At 39.6% G+C, this 21150-nt stretch overlaps 1 protein-coding gene across 18 annotated transcripts in view; it reads right to left on the bottom strand.

Moving 5' to 3' along the window:
- Positions 1-21150, bottom strand: part of CAMTA1 (calmodulin binding transcription activator 1) — a 953213-nt gene that overhangs the window by 595907 nt on the left and 336156 nt on the right. For all 18 annotated transcript variants that reach the window (XM_073316814.1, XM_073316813.1, XM_073316817.1 and 15 more), the window contains exon 4: positions 13938-14073. In XM_073316814.1, the coding sequence (XP_073172915.1) occupies positions 13938-14073 (136 nt within the window). The remainder of the gene's footprint in view (positions 1-13937; positions 14074-21150) is intronic.

Below are 21150 nucleotides of genomic sequence, written 5' to 3'. Positions count from 1 at the left end.
ACGTATTTGCTGAAGGATTTTTAAAAAAGATCTTCCATGTGTACATTGTGTTAGGAAAAACTGTCAGAAAGCACAACCATTCGCTGTAAATTTATGTGAATACATTACGGTCCCAATGTAGAAGAGGAATTATTGATATGTATGTTCCCTTCAGAACTGATTCTCAGGAGAGTCATTCCAGATTTAATAATAATCCATATTCTCCTTCAGAAACTGTAAACTAGCTCTTTGATTTCCCTAGCACTGCCATAGATACATGAATCATTAAGATGCTGTAATGACCGTAAGTTCAGTATATCATACACAACCTAGAATATTTAATAAAATAAATTGCAAATAATCAATTCATGAAGAATCAACATTTTCTACACATCTGTAGTAAATGTCTACCTATCAAATCTATCATTAAAGATGGGTGTAAATTATGGCAGCAAAGATTAAAGTAACAGGCACTAGTTTTCTTCTACTGTCATGTAAATACTTAAACATGCAGAAAAAATGTGTGTCCTCTTTACTGTAACTATTCCCAGCGGATTTTATTAAATCCGGTGTGTCCACGTGCCTTTCAAAATACTTCATGGTTAATAAATGCCCTTGCTACAGACTTTCCCTTTCCCAAGTTACATGTGCTATTTTAATCCACTTTCCATTTTGCTCTGTTCTAGCTAGTCTGTATTGCTTATTATTTGTTAAGGGGTGACAGGGTTCTCAGCCCTAGCCCGGACACAAATGATAGTGCAGTCCCTGTGCCGCTCACAGGGGGTGCATCTCTTTGGCAAGGACACCAGACAGGCCACTCCCATACAACAGAGAGGTGATGGCTAGGACATCTCATCCCAGCAAAGTTGTGGCATGGCCACCGGGCAGAGATATCAAAATGCCAGGATAGTGCCCGAAGGAATCTCAGTTTGCTGTCACATTCTAACCTTCTCCTGCTCCTCCCCGCATCAGTGTGTGGGAGGTGTTCTTTGCCTCTCATTGGCTGGCCTCAGTTCAAACCTTCTCTAGGCTTTCCTGAGCAATCTTGCCTCTATGGCTGCCAGGCTCCCTCCTCTCCCCTCCGCGCCCCCACAACCGCCCCACTGCCTCCCCCTAGTTCAGGTATATTGAGCTTCCAGGATGGTGAGGGTCTGACCAATGGTCTTGTTGGGGCGGGGGGAGATCAGGACAGAATTCTTCCCCATTGGGTCAAACTGGCAGAGATGTGGTAGGTTTTTCCTTCCTCACAGCATTAGGTGGGCACAGTTATATTAAAGGAGAAAGAACGGCAGTGTAAGTGCTACAGGATAGTAAATATTGGAATGTTCAGTTTGCCGCAACTTGCACTGGTCTCCATGCAGACAGTGGCTTAAAAAGGTCTGGGATTGTGCCTGAAAGGAGAAGGGGAGACCTGAAGTCTTCCAAGACCAAGGGCTCCCTTGTTACCATTTAATCCCCTTATGGGGTGGAGGGGAAGGAGTGGGAGAGGATTCAGAAGTGAGCTGGGTTCTAGGTACAGGCTGAAGAGGCCCGACCCCAAACTTCTAGTTAAATGGTGGGAACCTTGTAACTCTGCAACGGACCCAGATGAGTGCCTGCTATGCGAGAAGGGGTGGGCACTTGCACGCCTCCCAGTTGCTAAATTAAAGTTGCAGCCTGCTCCTTAAAATCCATCCCTGTGTCCGTCTTTCATTCCTGCATGTCCTGATCCATCCCAGACCAACTCAAACACAAACAAATGCATGTACTAACACACTCTTGAGTCCTACTTATCTCTTCAAGAGGAGTAGCTGACATGGCAGAGAAGCAGGCACCCTCTGCGATGGAGGGAGCTCTGTGATGAGTTCACTACAGTCCTAAAATACTACACTGTGACAGAAATTAGAATCACAAGAACAAATTGCAAGGATATAACTAGGGAAAAGCTACTTCCCCCACGATGAATCATGACAGACTGCAACCACCCCATCTCTGAGTCAGATTGGGAGGATACGCAAGGGAAAATCAGATGAAAGTTAAGCCAACAGAAGTAGAAAAATAAAAGGAGGTTTAAAAAAAAAAACCCTAATAGCAACCACCCAGAATAAGTTCATGCAAAACCTGTCACTTCTTTGGGGTAGAGTTTGAATAGTTTTTGTTTGAAACACAGTGCATGTGTGAGCACGAACATTTGTGTGTGCATATTAGTATCAGAAGTCTTTCACCTTCAACTCTATTTTCTTTTCCAAGCTGGTCCTACTCTATTTTGCTGGAATGCATTAAGCAGCCTGACTAAACAATGTGATCCTAATTAGTTTGCAAACTACATAGCACACCTCTGATGGTGAGTAAAACTCATGTAAATTAAAGTGAATTGGATCAGACTACCCTAGAAATAGTTTTTGAGATTAGCGTTGCTTGAATGTGTGATCTTAGAAGTTGCTTCTCCTTTCAGGAATAATTTAGCAATAAATTGTTTTTACATCTTTCAGTTCACTGCTATTGTCAGTACAATCTATAGTTTAAGATTGAGTGAGGGACTGTTTTACATACTGCAGAAAAAGCCCATTTGGTCACTTACTAAGAGAATGGTATTTTGTTCTTAACATGTATTCCCAGCTTCCAAGCTGAAATAATAAATGATGCTATCATCACCAACGTTACACAGCCTCTGTAATGTGTGTGCTCCACAATTGTATCCAAATCCTAAAGACGTCTTCTGTGAATGTTGACAGTGATGTCTCAGAATTTATATAGAAATTAAATACTCTAAAATTTCCAAAAAGAAAAGGAGGACTTGTGGCACCTTAGAGACTAACCAATTTATTTGAGCATGAGCTTTCGTGAGCTACAGCTCACTTCATCAGATGTTTACCGTGGAAACTGCAGCAGACTTTATATACACACAGAAATATAAATGTATATGTGTGTATATAAAGTCTGCTGCAGTTTCCACGGTAAACATCTGATGAAGTGAGCTGTAGCTCACGAAAGCTCATGCTCAAATAAATTGGTTAGTCTCTAAGGTGCCACAAGTCCTCCTTTTCTTTTTGCGAATACAGACTAACACGGCTGTTCCTCTGAAACCTGTCTAAAATTTCCATATATGTCCTTGTGGGCTAATCTGTAACAATGTTAAGGGACTGTTATGATAATAATTAAATACAAGTTCTGCATACAAAATTGGAATTCTGCAGCTCTCTCCCCACAAGGGAGTTTCTTACTTAATAAAACTCAAATTAAGTTTAAAAAAAGGAAATCACAAAATTTAACATATTGTAATATATGAAACACATCCAGGGTGGATAATGGTCCACTCTCTATATATGTAGGGTCCCATCAACTCTCAAACTAGCAAGGTCAAACTTGGTTGATACTTTGATGGGAAACCCCCAGTAAGCGTGAGGTGCTGCTGGAAGTGGCCTTGGCAATTCAGTAGTGGCACCCTTCTCTCTCAGTCAGCCTGGTGTTTCGGGGGCACTCCAAAGCTGGAATATCTTTCATGTTACACTGAATTTCTGAACATTTATGACAATTAAAAAATTCCATTGAACTTTTTGTAAGACTTGGGGGTTAATACCATTATCTTGGCAAAATTTCAACTTGGATAATGACTCTCTGCTTTCTTATATATACTTGTCCCTCCCCAGTAGTTTCAACTGAATTTAGTGTTGTTCTTTTATTGTTCTAAACAGCTGTGTAGCGTTGTTGTAAACTGTTAAACAGCTGCTGCCATCAACCCAGAGGTGGCTGCGTTTCAGTAGTGGGTAAAATGGTTACTATATACGCCTTACCTACTTCACAAGTACATTGTTCAGCTAATTAATTACTGGAAAGTGTTTTGAGAGCTCAGATGAAGGGAGCAAAAAAATATTAGCCAACTCTTGCTACACAGAGTTAGCATTTTGTTTCATAGCCATAACTTCCATGCCATTTCAGATACCTATATGTGTACCCAGACGCAAGTGATTTAAGGACAGGAGAAAGTATTAATTCCCAATTACATTTGGAATCAGGAGGGGACATGAGGTTAATATACGGACTAGTAATCTTTGCAGACCTGGGTTCAAATTGGCTAAGGTCACAAATAAAAATGCCTTTGGTTGATTTCCCCAAGTCCCCAGTGGGCTATTAGAAAGCTCACTGCTCAGTTAGACCAATTAAGGCAACTTTGTGAGCTAAGAAAAACTCTGGCAATTCCAGGGTTTCTATTTCTTTTTCCTTGTCGGTTTCTCCATTGACTCTACTTTCATTGTTTTGGGGTTCACAATTTTAAAACAAAAGGAAGCTTGCTCCCTTTGGTGGGTGTCTAAGTTATCCCTTCTAGTTTCCAGATCAACCTGTTAATCAGAGGTACCAGAATGGAAAGTAGCCTCATAGCATGATACAACCAAATGGTCTCAAAGTAGATTTTCAACTTCTGCTACTGTTTAATGTTATTACTGTGTCCTGGACTTCAGCATGGCTCCATCACCAGTTATCGAAGAGATGTGCATCATCAAAAGATCAAGCCCAAGAGAAGTATTTGCCTAGGACCAGGATTTCCACTGAGATTCAGAAATACAGGAATTGTTCTCTTTTGGATGCTGTAGTACTCACTGCATTTCCAGCATCTTTCTCTCCTCTCATTTCCCCCATTCTTTCCTCCCTTTGCCCTTGATCCCATTAGCAGATTAAAAGACAGAAGAATTCCCAATTATTAGGAGACCTCTTCCTGAATTACTATGACCATATGACCTCATTCATTTTAGCAACATTCTACTATGCATTCAGGTGTATATGCAATTTATAGACAGTGAGATAGATTCATGCACAAGGAAAGGCAAATACATTAACTGAACCAACCATCTGTAAATTCAGAGCAGTGTCAGTCGGGAAATATGCTATTACTGCTTCAACACACCACTTATTATTTATTAGTTAAATTTTTTAATTCTGTGAATTGATTAGCAACATATCACCAGGGATCCTAGTTAATTAGAAATTAAAGGAGGACTATGGATTTGGATCTTGAAAAGAGATATTTAGGGAAAGACCAAGTGAACTTCTCACTGTTGGTTTACCCAAAATTTTCTAGAAGATGGTTTAACCAAGAAAGTAATGGGAAGAAACAGTGACCAATGATGCTAACCTAGACAACTTTTTGATTAAGAATCTCGTAGAGTTATTCACCATCACCCTGACATATAAGAAAAGAAATTAAGCAAGTTTATTACATTTTCTAGCTTTGCTGAAGTTGCTTTACCTGTATTCTCTATATGCACCAAATTCTCCTCTACTGTGTTAATCAACACCTTGAAAATAAGTAGTTGAGCTAAACTGATTTCAAAAGATTTTTTTTCCCAACCAAAAGCTAAAATGAGCACAGCACAAAGCATGCTGAGGGCATTCAAGAAGTAATTCATAATAAAAATGCACTAAATATAAAACCCTTTTTAAGAATTTGCCTGGTCAGTAATTTCATTGCCCATTTTGTTTCTCCTTTTTGCCTATTAACTGCCATTTTAAAAACTTTACTTGGATACTACCAATGTTCTTGGCTGGCTTCTTTGTAAGTATTTTTCCATCAGCTAGAAGTATGATACTATTTATCTTCTGGCTGCAAGCAGAGCTGAAATGATCTGGCAGTGCCACGAGGCAGACAGTTATTTCATGCCCTGTTAATTCCTAATGTGGTAACTACAATATCATCCCAACTTTAGAAGGAGCTTTTTAAAATCTGTTATCTAAGTGTCCGAGTAAAGAACATCACTTCCAATTAGAATGAGATCAGAAACAGAAGACCACAACTCCATGCCTGACACAACAAAAGGTGGTGTGAGTTAAACTAGTAATTAATCAAAAACTTAAGACAATATTTAATTTTCTGTGAGTAACATTTAGAAGTCACGAAAATGACAATAAAGTTCGTCTACAATTCAGACTGAAGGTTGTTACTGAGATTTAAGATTGCGAGCCAAATGACCTAGCAGGCAGCAACAAGACATCATCCTACAAGAGGTTAGTTAGGGAGTGATTCAGGGTGTTTTCAGTGCTTGGGCTGGATGACGTGGGCCTGGGATTATCCCAGAGGTGAGGCACTTCCCATAGCCACTAGAAGATACAGAACACATCACTTGCAAGCTGAGCGTTTGCAAATGATTTTACAGTCCTTTGGAATGAAGATGCAGGATGGAGTATAGAGTTATGGCCCTGCCACAAAAGAAAGCAAAGGAGAGGGGTTGGATCCAAATGGTTAGTAATCATCTTCATCTCCCTTACTTAGCGTGGCCATTGTGTTGTTTTTTGACTACTACACTGGGAAAATATGAACAATGCTTGCTAAAAGTCAGGCTGGTGTGGGAGCCTCAAAGACTCACAAAATTAAGGCCCATCTAACGGCAAAATTATGGCAATATTGATACTTAGCCCTACACACTTAGTAGAGAAGACAGTCCCTCCATTTATTAGCCCAGGGCAATACAACCACAGCACCATGTGTCATAACGCTGGAAGCTGCATAGGTCCGATATTTAAATGTTCAGCCCAGCATGCAGGAGCAGTGGCAAAGGCTAATAGGCCTGTATCGAGATAGGTATCTTCTATGGTTAAGGACCCTGTTCTAGATCCTTACTAAAGAACTGATTAGGTCACATCTGCAGTAGTACAAGGTCTAGATTCATCATCCTAGTAGAAAAAATGTTGGCAATTAAATTGGAGAGAGGTCAGTGCAGGGCAACAAAAATGATAAGCAAAAGAGGAGCAAATACTTTAGAAACAGTGGCAAGATTTGGACCATTTAATCTTGAGAAAAAGTATCCTGACAGGAATATTTAAAAATGGCTAAGGGTTATTAAAAATTAAGCATGCCTAATCCATATGATGCTGCTTTACTGAGCAGAATTAAGGAGCACAGGAGGGAACATATATAAGAAGAGTTTATAACCTGACTCTGCCATGCGTAGTCAGGGTGAATAGTACGTCAAAACACATGCAGCCCAGTGGCATGTATCAAAGGCAGAGGACTCAGATGCCCCTGCAGCACTTCATCCCTTCCCACTGGGCTCCAGATGCTGCACAGCCCTCCCTACAGGATGCAAGGTTTGCACTGGAGCAGGAGACCAGGCAGACCAGATGCATAGTGTTCCCCACAGCAGCTGCCCGAAGAAACAGAGTGCAACCTGCTAAGCCCCTCTGCAGCCTCAGGGCCCTGGAGGAAGCAGAAGCAAGCAGGGGGAATCCTTGTTGCCACAAGAACTCAGCTAAGGGACACACCTAATCCTCCAGGGTAGGGGCAGGACCTGCAGCCTTTTGCCTCCTTTCTTCTCCACCATGGAATAATGCATGGGAATGTGTGTTCTCTCCCCACCCCACCACCAATGCCATAAGGGGATGATCTGGCCCCAAGAAAGCAGTCAGAGTTCAGGATAACTACTTCCCAGAGGGAGGGAGGAGAGCAGAATGTGGGCCTTACAGAATGATTTGCAGGGCATTCTATTTCCTGCCCCGTGCTCATACTCACACCAACAGGCACCACTCCAAAGTAAACAATACACTTAAGACAACGTCTGAACACCTGATGTATATACCAAGTAGTTATATCAGCTGACAGACACTAGCCAGCTTCACACAACTTCTCCGTTCATCTCAATCAAGGCCTTGTGGATTCCAGAGCCACAGAATTTAGCTTAAAAAAGAAAATACCATGGAATCCATCATTTCTGTTATGGAATCCACCATTTTGTTGTAGACCAGTGCCAAATGTTATATTTTCAGTATCCCTGCTCTGCCTACTGCTCTCCAGCTTTCCCTACGAGTGGGAAAACGCATGTTCCTTGCACTGTTTCATGGAAGTAGGCACCAGGGGGTAAGGGAGCCAGAACTGGAGTCCAGATTGCAGGCAGAGAGTGAGGGAACCAGAAGTGTACACTGGCAAGCTAGGTGTCTGGAGAACAGATCAACAGTCAAAATGCAGGTAGCCAGGAGATGAACTATCCCTTTTCATGGCACACATGAGGAAGTGTGGGGAGAAGGCAACTGTCAGCCAAGTTACCTAGAAACCACCCAGGAGTCACAGCCTCGGAAGTGAAGGTGGTCTAGCTAATGATCCGAGAAGAAAAAAATCCATCCTCAAAAATAATCATTTATGACTATAGATAATAAGACTGTTGGAGTTCCTGCTTGAGCATGAAGAGGAAACATACTGCATCAAAATGCCTTCCAGAAAAATAAAACTCTGATTTATAGATAAAATATGCCAAAAACAGCTAGCAAATGAATTCCTACAACTAGCACTGTTTGATACGGAACCAGACTTATTTGAAATTATTAATAGAGTTCAACATACAACTACATAAAGCATTACAATAGACTATTGGTATGTCAAACTTAGAAAGAGTATCCTGCATCTGCTGGAAGCCTTAGATGAAATCTATTTAATCATGTGAGCCATGGTATTTGCAATGACATTTTTTTTTTTAACATTTGGGATTCTCACAGTGAATCATGATTAAATGCTTGTAGGTCTAAAGAGTCTTCCATTTTAGTACAAAGTAGGGACCTAAACAACATCCAGCTCCAATTGTGCTGACTCCTTGGAGAAGAATTTTCATCCCTTATGGGTGAAGTTGCTCTTCATTACTGAAGGGATATGAAACATTAGGAACTTGAAAGATTAATTTGATTCTGAATCTGAATCCTTCTCATGGCATCAGACGTCACTCACGGCACAAATAAGACTGTTCTATCTCTGGGCCACACTGTGCATACCCTTTATGTTGTTTAATTCCATAAGTTTTCCTTCTCTGAGTACTGATCTATGAAGAGATTATTTCAGTCAGATGTTTTGGCACATTCCTCCAGCTGCCCAATGACATGATTGCCATGACAGATGCTCAGGCTTCATTCTTAACACACGTCCAAATATTTCTATTTTCTTTTCTGGATAACTTTAGAGATAAAGAGTTACTGAACTATCTGATGGATCTTGGCCTTTGTTATTCATAGAATCTAAGGCCAGAAGGGAACATTGTGATCATTTGGTTTGATCTCCTGGATAGCACAGGGCAGAGAACTGCCCCAGGATAATTTCTAGAGCAGATCTTTTAGAAAACATCCAAACTTGATTTAAAAATGGTCAGTGATGGAGAATCCACCATGACACTCGGTAAGTTGTTCCAATGGTTAAATACTCTCGCCATTAAAAAGGAGTGCCTTATTTCCAAATAAATTCATTCCATGTAATGCCAAGTATTTTTCTAGCGCATTTGCTTTCTAAGGCTTTTAGGTGTCTGTCTGTATCTTTACTGTCTGCTCTCACAGCCATGTGCTAAGATGGAAATAATATTTGAACGGAAGATTCTGTGATTGATCTTTACGTTGCCGATTTTTGATAACCAAATCTTCTTTAAGCTGGTAAGTGCTGCTGTCACCTTGCCAATTTGTGACATTATTTCTTTCTGGACATCCCCATTGGCTTGCATGTTACTGTCAACATATGTAAATTAACTAATTTCTTGTCTTCCTTTGCCTTCTAAAGTAATGTTTGGGAAGGGAGTTGCTGGGCCTCTCGCTAGATTTGTTTTTTCCTAACTTTTTTTTGCAGTGCTGCAGTCTTTCAGTCTTCACATGAGCAGTCACTTAAAAAAGCAATGTCAGCAGCAAACTCTAAATCTAGTGTACTGTTATATCCGTCTACACTTCTTCTCATAAAGAAGTCAATGCCAATACCAACCAGAAGCAGTGCAAAAATGAATTTTGTATGACACCAGTGTCTACATTGACCTGTACTCTCAAGTCTGCATTTACTTTAACTGTGAATGCTGCACCTTGATACAAAGCCTTGGTTATATTAATTATTTTTGTTTGCATGCTACTTCAATATGTTCCTCACTCAATCATGATGGAGGCTTTCAAATGATTTCTTAAAAGCTATGAAGTTAATGATAAGTTGTTTTTGCCATTCAATGTTCTCCTCTGTTATTCGTAGGGTGAAAATCTGGTCAACATATGGCCTTCTCAATTGAAATTTACCATGTTCTTCCTTTAACTCTGCCTCAATCACATCCTTTATTCTGCTTAAGATGATACTACAGAAAACTTAACCTATCACTGAAAAGAGTGCAACATCTCACTAGTTTTGCAATTGCTTTAGGTCACCTTTCTTTGGTATTTTGACTAGAATGCTATTTTCCTTTGTTCTGGAGGCTTTTCCTGCTCCCATATTTGTTCAAGAGTTCAGTGATTTCATTGATGGTCTCATCATTGCAAGCTTTCAGCACTTCTCTAGTGACATGATCTTCACCTGCAGCTTTCCCAAGTTTTAACTTTTTTACTGAGTCTTTCACTTCTATGTTTGTGATGTGAAATGTTATGAAAACATTTTGCCCACTTCTAGTTGTGTTCTTTAACTGCGGGTGTTTCATTTCTTTGTCAAAGCCAGTGTTTCGCATGGTATTGGTCTTTTCTGTACTTCTTGAAAGTGCTCCATCTGTGGCTCTCTTTTTCTGTTGCTAAAGTCTTTCCTCAGTTATCCTTCACAGATACTTCAGTGGACATAAACTTGCCAGGACTTTGTTGAGCTGATTAAGTGTTTTATTCTCACCTCTTTCAGCAGGCTCTTGAGCTTCTTTGGCATTCCTATCTGTGTATTTCTTTTTGTCTCCTCACACACAGTTTTTTATCCTCTTGTGTGTATATATATCGCTCCTTCCTTTCTCTTGACATGTTTTTGAAGAGTTTGTTTTGGCTGGTTTCCTTTCTTTCACATGGTTCCATGTGTCTTCACTTATCCAGACTTTAGGCATCCTTGTCTGGAAACTAGCTACAGTTGTGGAATCTATGATATCAACATACATAAATGTTCAATCTGATTCCTAGTCACTCAGTCTAGGGAATTCCAAATCCCTGTAGGGATATCTTTGGATGGTAATATCGTTCCACCAATTATGAGCCCTAACGCCAAGCACATTTCTACCAGTCTTTCACCATTTTGACTTTGAGAACCAAGACCGTGCTTGCCTATTGCTTTGTTTACCCAATATGAAACTTTCCCCTGCTCGTCCATCCAAACTTATCAGCCCTCCAGACCCATAGCAGTGACCTCGGCTCTGCCCTTATCCAAAGTGAGAGAGAAAGAGCTCAATCTGTTTAGCTTATCAAAAAGAAGATTGAGAGGTGACTTGATTACAATCTATAAGTACCTTCATGGATAGAAAATACTGGCTACTAAAGAGATCTTTAGTCTATCAGAGAAAGGCAGAACAAGAACCAATGGTCAGAAGCTGAAGCAAGACAAATTCACATTAAAAATAAGTTATACTTTTTAACAGTGAGGATCATTAACCATTAGAACAAAGTACCAAGGGAATTGTTGATTCCTCAGCTCTTGATCTTTTCAAGTTAAGACCGGGTGCCTTTCTGGAAGCTATTCTCTAGACAAACAAATTATTGTGCTCAAAACAGGTTACCAGGGTGACATTTAATGGTCTATGATGTAAAGAGGGTCAGACTACATGATTTAAGGGTCCCTTCTGACCTTAAACTCTATGACTATGCAACAGTTGAAGTAGACGCTTTTCGCATAACGTAAATAATCACTGCATCACACTGGGTTTGTTTTTAAAAATGGCTGAAGACAAATTGCTATCTATAGTTATGAGTGTCCTAATCAATGGTCACAGTTATGTAGATGGGATTCCTGGAGACTGTTTTTGATAGTCTGCATTTTAATGTTCATTGTGAAAAACCTGAGCAAAGAGTTTACAGAATTTGTAGTATAGTAACTTTTCTTTGCTCATCGTAATAAAAAATATTGGTATTAGACGTTAAAATTATAGAGCATCTCTGGTGCTCTGGTTGCATCTCTGGTGTAATATAACAAAACCCATTTTATGCTATTTTAAACATAATAAACTCAATAATATGTGTTGCAAAATGTAATAATGATAAAGTGCCCAGCAGAAACTTCAGTATGGTAGGGCAATCCATTGAACTCAAGTGGTCTTGTAAATTCAGTAGACAGTAAATTCTGCAACACAATACCAGATGCAGAAAAAAATATCTGGGCTCACATTTTCCTTGAGCACATCATTCCTAGAGTACGTCTCAAGGCTAGAGTAAAACAGGAGGGGATAGTACACTAGGTTGTTGATGATACTCAGCTGTATTTCTGTTTCATCAGACACAGATGGGGCTTTTTTTTTTTTTTTAAACTTTCCCAAATTCTGGTCTAAATTGGGATTTGGATGGTAGCAAACTGTTTGTTGCTCAAACTGAATAAAACAGAGGTGGTGCTTGTTAGGGTCCCAATTCAGCAAATTATTTAAGCATGTGCTTAACTTTACACACATGAATACTCCCAATGACATCAACAGAATTACTAAGAAACTTGATGTTAAGCAAATGTTGAAGTGGGGCTCACTGATGTAACAATTAAAGGGAATGTTGCAGGTAATATGCTGCCCATTTTGTTACTAAACTTTATTGCTTCTAGATGACAAGACCGCTGTAGTGGTCAAAAGTTCTTTTAATCTGCACTTGACAAAAAGATTGTGACCATTCCTTGCCACAGTACTCTAGACTTTTGTCACCTTTGGATGAGGTTATTGTAATGCACTTCATTTGGGCATCAGTACAGATTTACATTGTTATATGTGCCTAGAGACACTGATTATACATCGCCATCAACTACAATAGGAGTTATAGCCACACAGCTGAGAGCAGCATTGGGTCTATTAGAACAGGCACATGGTTGGTATAAACTGAAAACAAACCAACAATCCCATCAATAATGGTTATTTAAATATATTAATGAAACTCATGAGGCCTCCATCAGGAATGATCTTTCTAGGAAAAGGATGTACACGTAGGCATGCAGGAGCATGTCCACACACACACACGCACAATTCTCTAGTCACTTTCATAGAATGGAGTTTTCCTTGATGCTTGTTAAGCCCTTTCCTCATTTTGGTCTTAAGTATGGAATAAACCTGTCTTTCGTGTTTTGGAGGATTTAATGATGCAAAGCAAATCATTTGTTGTAGAGGATTCACTATTTGGGCAACCAGGGGCATTTCCCCATTTGGCAAAATTAGAAAATAAAATGAGATTTAAATAAATGTATCTTTTCTCCACTTCCCCATTCAAAATATTAATGCAATTGAATAGCTTTTCCTGATGCAAGATTCAAGAGGCGGCTCCAAGGAGTCACTGTGTAGTGCAAATATACATATTCTAGGAGAGAACTTTAAGCTACATCAGCATCAGGACTTTGAACAGCCCAGCAAAAGAACAGCAGAGCAATAAGAGGCACTTTCAAAATATGCCTTGAATTAGGGTCCAATCTTGCTCCTACTGAAGTCAATGTAAATTCCACTCCTGTTTTCAATAGGAGGAAGATCAGGTCCTTCCTGTAAAATCAGGGAAAGTTACAGTGCGCTACTTGAAATTCTGAATGACAGTCACCAATGCATCTGACGAAGTGAGCTGTAGCTCACGAAAGCTTATGCTCAAATAAATTGGTTAGTCTCTAAGGTGCCACAAGTACTCCTTTTCTTTTTGCGGATACAGACTAACACGGCTGCTACTCTGAAACCAGTCACCAAGTAGTAAGTGCATATTAATCATATACATGTGAAGGCACTGAATGCTTACCCATTTTTAAGAGAGATAAGACTTGCAAATGATTAGCAACCCATGCTTGAGATGTTTACATGCCTTTGTAACTAACTGCTGCAGAAAAGCATGCACCTTGCAAAAAACATTTTTCAACACTTCAATATCTTCACCAACACTCTGACTCCTTAACTATAGAGTGGGCAATATTCTGATGAAGTGAAGCCACATTTAGATTTTACTACAATACTGATTTTTAGGAGGAAAACAGGAATTCAGCAAATACAAATATAATATTTACAACTTTACATTAACAAGAGGAATTAATGGAAGCACTGCCCTTTCACTGCTCCTTCTGCTGAAAAACAAACCCTTTGTTCTCCTACCTCCACTCCCTGGACCTTCAGTTTCATGTGATCCTCTCTGGTGGTTTTCCCATCTTTCCTCTTTTTCCAGCAATATCCATCTTTCCTGTATTTCACCTTCTTCCTGTTGTACAGTATCATAGAACCATTCTGTGGTCTGAAAACAAGAAACAGATGAATTACATAAAGAAACACACTAGAAAAATTTATGATGAAAGATATTTAGACTACAAAGTCTCTACAGAAAAGCAATATTCTACATTTGACTTAACATAATTTTTCACCTTTGATTGCTGCTCACCAGATTAACTATGTTTTATGGTCTGCAAAAATTTACTTGGGATTTTGTACCTAATGAATTAAATGTGTCAATGAGAGTTATAAAAAAAGATCCCGTCAGTACTATCCACTGTCTGACCATGATATATTACCCGTAGGCTGAGCTATGCTCTAAAAATAGAAGAAAAAGAAGGGGAAAGAGAAAGGATGCTGGTTATTTTATGGTACGCAGTCTATTTTTAAAAGAATGTCTACCACATCTTTTAATCCATCAACCGGGATTAGGTAATAAGTAGGTTTAACAGCAGTTGAATGAATATGTTAGCAAAAAATAAATAGAAAAGGCATTCATTTATACCAGAATACATGGTATTCATTGCACATACTTTAGATCAATGTTAGACCTAAAATAGCTCTTTCATTTTTGTTCATCATCTTAACTTCAAAACTACCTGAACACATTTTCCACTTAGGAATCATCTATTGAAGTTTTGGGATATCAATAGCTAAGCATAACTACGTGTCCAATATACAGTCATTATTATCTTTTTGGTACACTACAATATTTCGTTGAAATGTTTCATCATATGCTAAACTGATATAGCAGAAATGCCATTTTTCTGTAACGAAAAAAAATCACTAAAAAGACACCATGCATCACATGCAGACATCAGTAATGTAGATGGTTGCAAAAATTTACAGTGGTACATTAGTCACAGTAATTTGGCTTTGGAATACCAAGAACAGAAAGAAATACAACAACATTAGCAGCAGCACCAGTAATAAACAACTTTCATCGAAAAGCTTTCGCTGGCGACATTTGATAAAGTAAAACTCCTGAACTTGTATAAACAAAACAAATTAACATACAGAAACCTTTGAGGAAAAATCTACACAATATACTTCACACCAATTTTTACAGAATTCAATTTTAAAAAACATATTTCTGTCTGGGCACCTGTATTTTCAGAAGGAGCAAAGAATTATTTGGAACTAACAAATGCTACTAAACATTTTCAGTGCCAGTAGAGAATTTCAATATAGCTCCCAGCCAAGAAAACTCTTTAAACAAGCCAAATTAAGTGGTCTGTTTCATACAATATTGGCTTGTGGTTTCAAAGCCACACCAGAGGTGAAAAAAGCAATACTTAGACCAGCTGGAAAAACAGCTTCCCCTCCCCCCTACTTTTATGCTTCAAACATAGCCATTCCAACAAGAGAAGAATATCATCTTATCCAGATTTTCACACTCCATTTTCTGTAAAAATGCAGAGCATCACTATTTGAAAGTGGTTACATGTAATGAATGTTTTATTACATAGGAATAACACAGTAACAAACAGTAACTGTTGTAAATAGGGTTAATAGTAATTCACACCAATACTGGACTAAATACTCAATTAAGCTCACGTCATCATTGTACACCATGTGTTACTGACATGTTTCCTCTGAGCCATACCCCAGCTGAAATGATCTAGACTAAGCCTATGTCCTTGTTTTTACTGCATGTCAAAACAAAGCGCAAACAAACAATGTGGAGAGACTGCAACAAAACAACATACCTGTTCTCTGCTTCTGCACTTGGGCATCACCTTCATGTATGTAGGTAAAGTGATGTTCATTCTGAAATACACCTAATGTGCCCTCCATCTCTTTCCCTAAATAGCGCCCTGCAAGGTTTGCAGAATCATACCCGCCATACGGAACACAACGAACATGGACAAGAAACTACTTCAAATCTCTTTCACCATGAAGATGAACCTACCCTATCCAAGCAACCTGACTGAATTCTATTTATAAATACAGAGAAGACACACCCTAGCAGCCAGCTTCCTGTCACTTTTAAGACAAACAATAATATCCACCATATTGGCATTTCTTCTGCGAGGCCTATATACACTAGCCCAAATTCTATCACCACCTCATTTTCAAAAAGGGAGTGGGGAACATGACTTCCTTTGTGCCTTGTATTGGGCCAAGCTACTGTAAGCACCTGAATAAAACACAGGGTCTTGTACAGCCTCAGTGCACAATTCTCCAAATGCAAAGTTGCTAGGGTCTGAAGTGGCTGTTCCAGAGTCTGGGCTGTGAGTAATTAATACTATGGAAACCCAGAAGAGTTCAAAACCTAAGAAAACCAAAACAAAAGAGCAGGAGGAGAGATAGTTATAGTCTCAGATATACATGTGCAAACCCTAAGTGCCAACTATTCTCATCTGCCCCAAGAGGTCATTAATTAGCTGATTTTAAGCATCTCAACAGAGATGGGTCTAGAGGAGAGGTTTGAAGGAGGAGAGAGCAAGGAGCCCTATAGATCAGTTCAGGGAGGATGTTCCATGTGGACAGGGCAGAATGGAAGGAGGTGTGGAGAGAGTGACACAATAAGAGACAAGAAGAGAAGTAAAAAGAGGCAGATTTGTGAATGGCCCTGAAAGTGAAAACAAAAAACTCGAATGTGATGCAGTGAAACAGTTAGACCCAATGGAAGGATTCAAAGAGGTGGTGATATGGTCAGAGCAGTGAACAAGGAAGGCAAAGCACAGAGCTAGCTCTTGCATGGACTGGAGAGTGGGAATAGGGAAGCCAGAGAGGCAGCAGTTTTAGTTATCAAGATCAGAGATGAAGAAGGCCTGGATGAGAATTTTGGTGATCTGGATAGGAAGAAGAGGATGAACCTTAGAGATTTGTATTGATTTTGTATTCTGTGTTTACGGTGCATGAATACACAGGATTTTTCATTTAAAATACAACAAAATATTAATTGTTTTCTTAACAAGATACCTGAGTGCTTTCCAAGGCCAATGAAACAGCAAAAGAAATATAAAAGAAAGGAGCCCAATGATAGCTTAGCCACTACTATGAATACCAGCAGCTGGCAGGTACATAGCCCTTTTCCTCTGAGCATCTCTTTGCACTCTTCATATATGCTACAGGGCCATTTTCATACCTACAATATTTTTTCACCATCAGCTTTCTAGCAGAGTGTCTCAGGCATCTTGTAATAAGATCTCGTCTGAGCAGAATAATGTCAAATGTTTTACGCTCCTTCCTGCTAATCTTACTGTGCAGCAGGATAACTGCTACCTGTTTCCACTCCTAAGTGTCTGAGACAGAGCTGGATGTCACCAGGAAGTTTATACCCCAACTATCTCTCAGCTGAAGGGCTTTATGAACATTTTGATATAAGCAATAAAAAATTTATTTCCTCTCTCTACCAATTATAATTAACTGGATTAAATCAGGCATTGTTCTCAAGACCACACCTACCACTTTTTGAGTGTATTGGAACTAAGGATTCTTAAAGTTGATTCCATTCTCTATTGCTACACAACCTTCTGAAAAATGAACCTTTTAGCGTCAATGAAACAGTCTTGATTTGACAGAGCTGCAGATAGTGCTGGATTAATTCAGTAAAGATATTACATATGGTGTTCGTGTTTATTCTACAAAGTTCTAGTAATTTCACGTCAACTCAAACTCTCTTCAAAACCTCAAAGACTGGTGTTTGTCATACCTGCTGAAGTATGCCTCATGGCTCACAAATCACCACCTTTTTAGGGCAGGTTGTGAAGAAAGTAGTGATGGGGCAGCTCCAGTCACCTCTGGAGTCCATAAAGCTCCTCAATCCTGATCAGTTTGGTTTCAGCACTTAGATACTACGTGAAATAGGAAAACCTATGCAAGACAGATTTAGCCTAGGATTTGCATGGAGATGGTATCGATACCTTTGAGTGACGATTTACTTCTAGTGATGGATGTCAAAAGGTCACAGTGGTTTCTGATACCTTTGACTGGAATAGCAGCAAAGAGTCCTGCGGCACCTTATAGACTTATGCTCCAATACGTCTGTTAGTCTATAAGGTGCCACAGGACTCTTTGCTGCTTTTACAGATCCAGACTAACTCGGCTACCCCCTCTGACATTTGACTGGAATGTTACATTAGTGGGGATGGGGTGGCTCTGCAAGGGTTCTGCTCTTTCCTCACTCAGAGATTTCATAGGGTGACGTTGAGTAATTTCTCTTCTTCCCTGATAATGCTTGAATACTGTTCAAGGGCTGTCAGGGGGTTCAGTCCCACCACCCCTTCTGTTCACTGGGCATGCAAGTCTTTGGGTGAATGCGACAAATTATGATTAAGGCTAAGATTCTGTCATGTTTATTTTTAGTAAAAGTCACGGACAGGTCATGGGCAATAAACAAAAATTCACAGAAGCTGTGACCTGTCCATGACTTTTGCTGTTGCGGTTCTATGGTTTCCCCCGCCACCGTGGTGGCTGGGAACTGTGGGGTTCCCCCTCTGCCAGCAGCAGCTGAAAGCTGCAGGGTGACCATCTTTCCCAAAGAGAAAACAGGACATCCCCAGCTTCCGCCTCCCCCCATGCGACGTTGTCGCCAGAACCTTGCAGGGGGCCCCCCCCGTCACCTGAACCCTGCCAGGGCCCCACTTGCTGCCAGCTCGAGTCCTGCAGCCCCAGGGAATGACGCAGAGAATGTCATGGAGGTCTCTGGAAGTCACTGATTTCCATAAATGTAGCCTTAATTATGATCTTTAATGTGCATACGACAATTCTATTATTCTTTTTCATCAGCCCAGATGTTTCTGTTTACGTGCTTTCTCAGATTATCACTAGCACTATCAATATGGTCTTAGTTTCTTTATGGTTTTGTTTGATTGGATATGCTGAATTGATGAAGGGTGAGACACTGAGTCATTTTGAAAAAAGAAAAGGAGTACTTGTGGCACCTTAGAGACTAACAAACGAGTCATTTTGACTTTGTCTGATTTTGTTACAGCTAGTTTTGTCACAAGGAACTTACACGAAACACTAAATATAGAAATCAATCATGAAAAGTTCTATACACCCACTTGATTGGGCTGAGTAATTTTTTGATGGGTGATTAGAATATCATTCATTTTCTCATTACCATCATCATTACAGCATGAGTGGGTGTCCAGATTGTGTACCTGGCCTAGTACAATTTCATGATGATTTTGCAAGGCTGAAATAAACACAAACAACTTTCCTTCTATTACAGAGCACGGAACAGAGTAAGATGTCACTGGACAACACATAGCTAAAATGGTTTGGTTAAAAGTCTAGTAAGTTACAACCTTCTGTTCCTGTTTTTTTCTATTTTTAAAAAAAAAAGCCTGTTACAAATCTTGGGAAAGTCTCTGACTTTGATAGCAGTGTTTCAAGTTGGTTTAATGCCTATAGAAACCAGCTGTTTCTTGGATATCTTCATAAAAATGAGGAACAATTTTAACCTGATATAAATTGTTCCTATATTTCTCTCTTGTTGTAAGAAAAAATAGAGAAGGTAGGTCTCCGGTGCTTATCTCTGTCTCACACAAACACAGCCACGAGTAATAAATTGATGATTACAGCAAGGCTGAAGAGATCAAGATCCGATACAAATCCTCAGAATGCACATTTGGTATATTACAAAACCCAATCTCATCAAAATGCTTTGCGTGTATACTTACATTCAGGAACACCACTCAGACTTTTACAGGATATTCAAGATTGCAGGAGGAAGGAAGTTGCAGACCTGAACTTAGATTCTTCTGTGATCACAGGTTCTTACTGGACGATTCTAGTTTATGTTTATAGGAGGGTTTGCAAGGGAAACAAATTAAACCTGTGCTGCATTTGGTCAGCTGTGAAAAAGCAATTTTGCTTTTTTTTTTATTCTTCACCTGGAACCACGGCAATAATAAGTAGGACTAGATAGAAACACCAATTTACTTTATTTGATTAGCTCCTAGTTTGCAGCTCCACAGCCATCTTCATATCATTAAAATAAGTCTATACTGGAAATAATAAAATAGTATTTTAATATTATTGCATAATGGAAAGAATACGAACCAAAATAATTGATAAATATTGCAAGGTCTAGCTCCTTTTGCACTTTTACTGCTGATATATGGTCAGGCTAATTAAAAGAATACTGGGAACATATTTGTTATGTTTCACATGTAAGTGATTTTCAGTTTTTAAAAACAACAATTCATAGTTCTCCTAATAATTACTCAATTACTATATTTACAGAAAACCAGTACCTCAAAAATTACTTTTTGCTTTTAACTATGCGTGTACTATATTTGTGCCAGCTTCCCATCAATAGAAAGCATCATAGTTATTAAAAGTAGGTAATATTTCTTTGCCTGTGCATTTTAATATTTAGAACTGAAATTTATTCACTAATGTCTGATAAACCAAATATATCTCCTTGTTATCTCCTTGATAATTCTGACCCATAGACCAAGCTATAGCTGAGCATGTAATTAGCTGACTATATAAGCAGCTGTGACAGAAGGTCTGTCAAATTTTGAAATCTTGGAGTCTAATTATTTTTTTAAGTGGAAATTTTATTCACGTTCTAGTTACATCAAATGGCTCTTAAAGGGATATATTTATATGAACATTCACACCTGAGCATGTTTAAGCAAATATTGGCATGCCTTGTACATGAGTTTCCTCTACACAAGGAGGTCTGATGGATTCTGAGAGCTTGGGGAGGGCAAGTCAGGGGAGGGATCGGATCGCTACCCCTTCCTGCTTCTCCACGTGGGCACCAATGATACTGCCAAGAATGACCTTGAGTGGATCACTGCGGACTACGTGGCTCTGGGAAGAAGGATAAAGGAGTTTGAGGTGCAAGTGGTGTTCTCGTCCATCCTCCCCGTGGAAGGAAAAGGCCGGGGTAGGGACCGTCGAATCGTGGAAGTCAACGAATGGCTACACAGGTGGTGTCGGAGAGAAGGCTTTGGATTCTTTGACCATGGGATGGTGTTCCATGAAGGAGGCGTGCTGGGCAGAGATGGGCTCCACCTAATGAAGAGAGGGAAGAGCATCTTTGTGAGCAGGCTGGCTAACCTAGTGAGGAGGGCTTTAAACTAGGTTCACCAGGGGAAGGAGACCAAAGCCCTGAGGTAAGTGGGAAAGCGGG

The sequence above is a fragment of the Lepidochelys kempii genome, chromosome 18 (assembly GCF_965140265.1).
Source record: "Lepidochelys kempii isolate rLepKem1 chromosome 18, rLepKem1.hap2, whole genome shotgun sequence".
NCBI lineage: Eukaryota > Metazoa > Chordata > Testudines > Cheloniidae > Lepidochelys > Lepidochelys kempii.
Note: the sequence above shows the minus strand (reverse complement) of the source record. Positions and strands in the feature narration are given on the sequence as shown.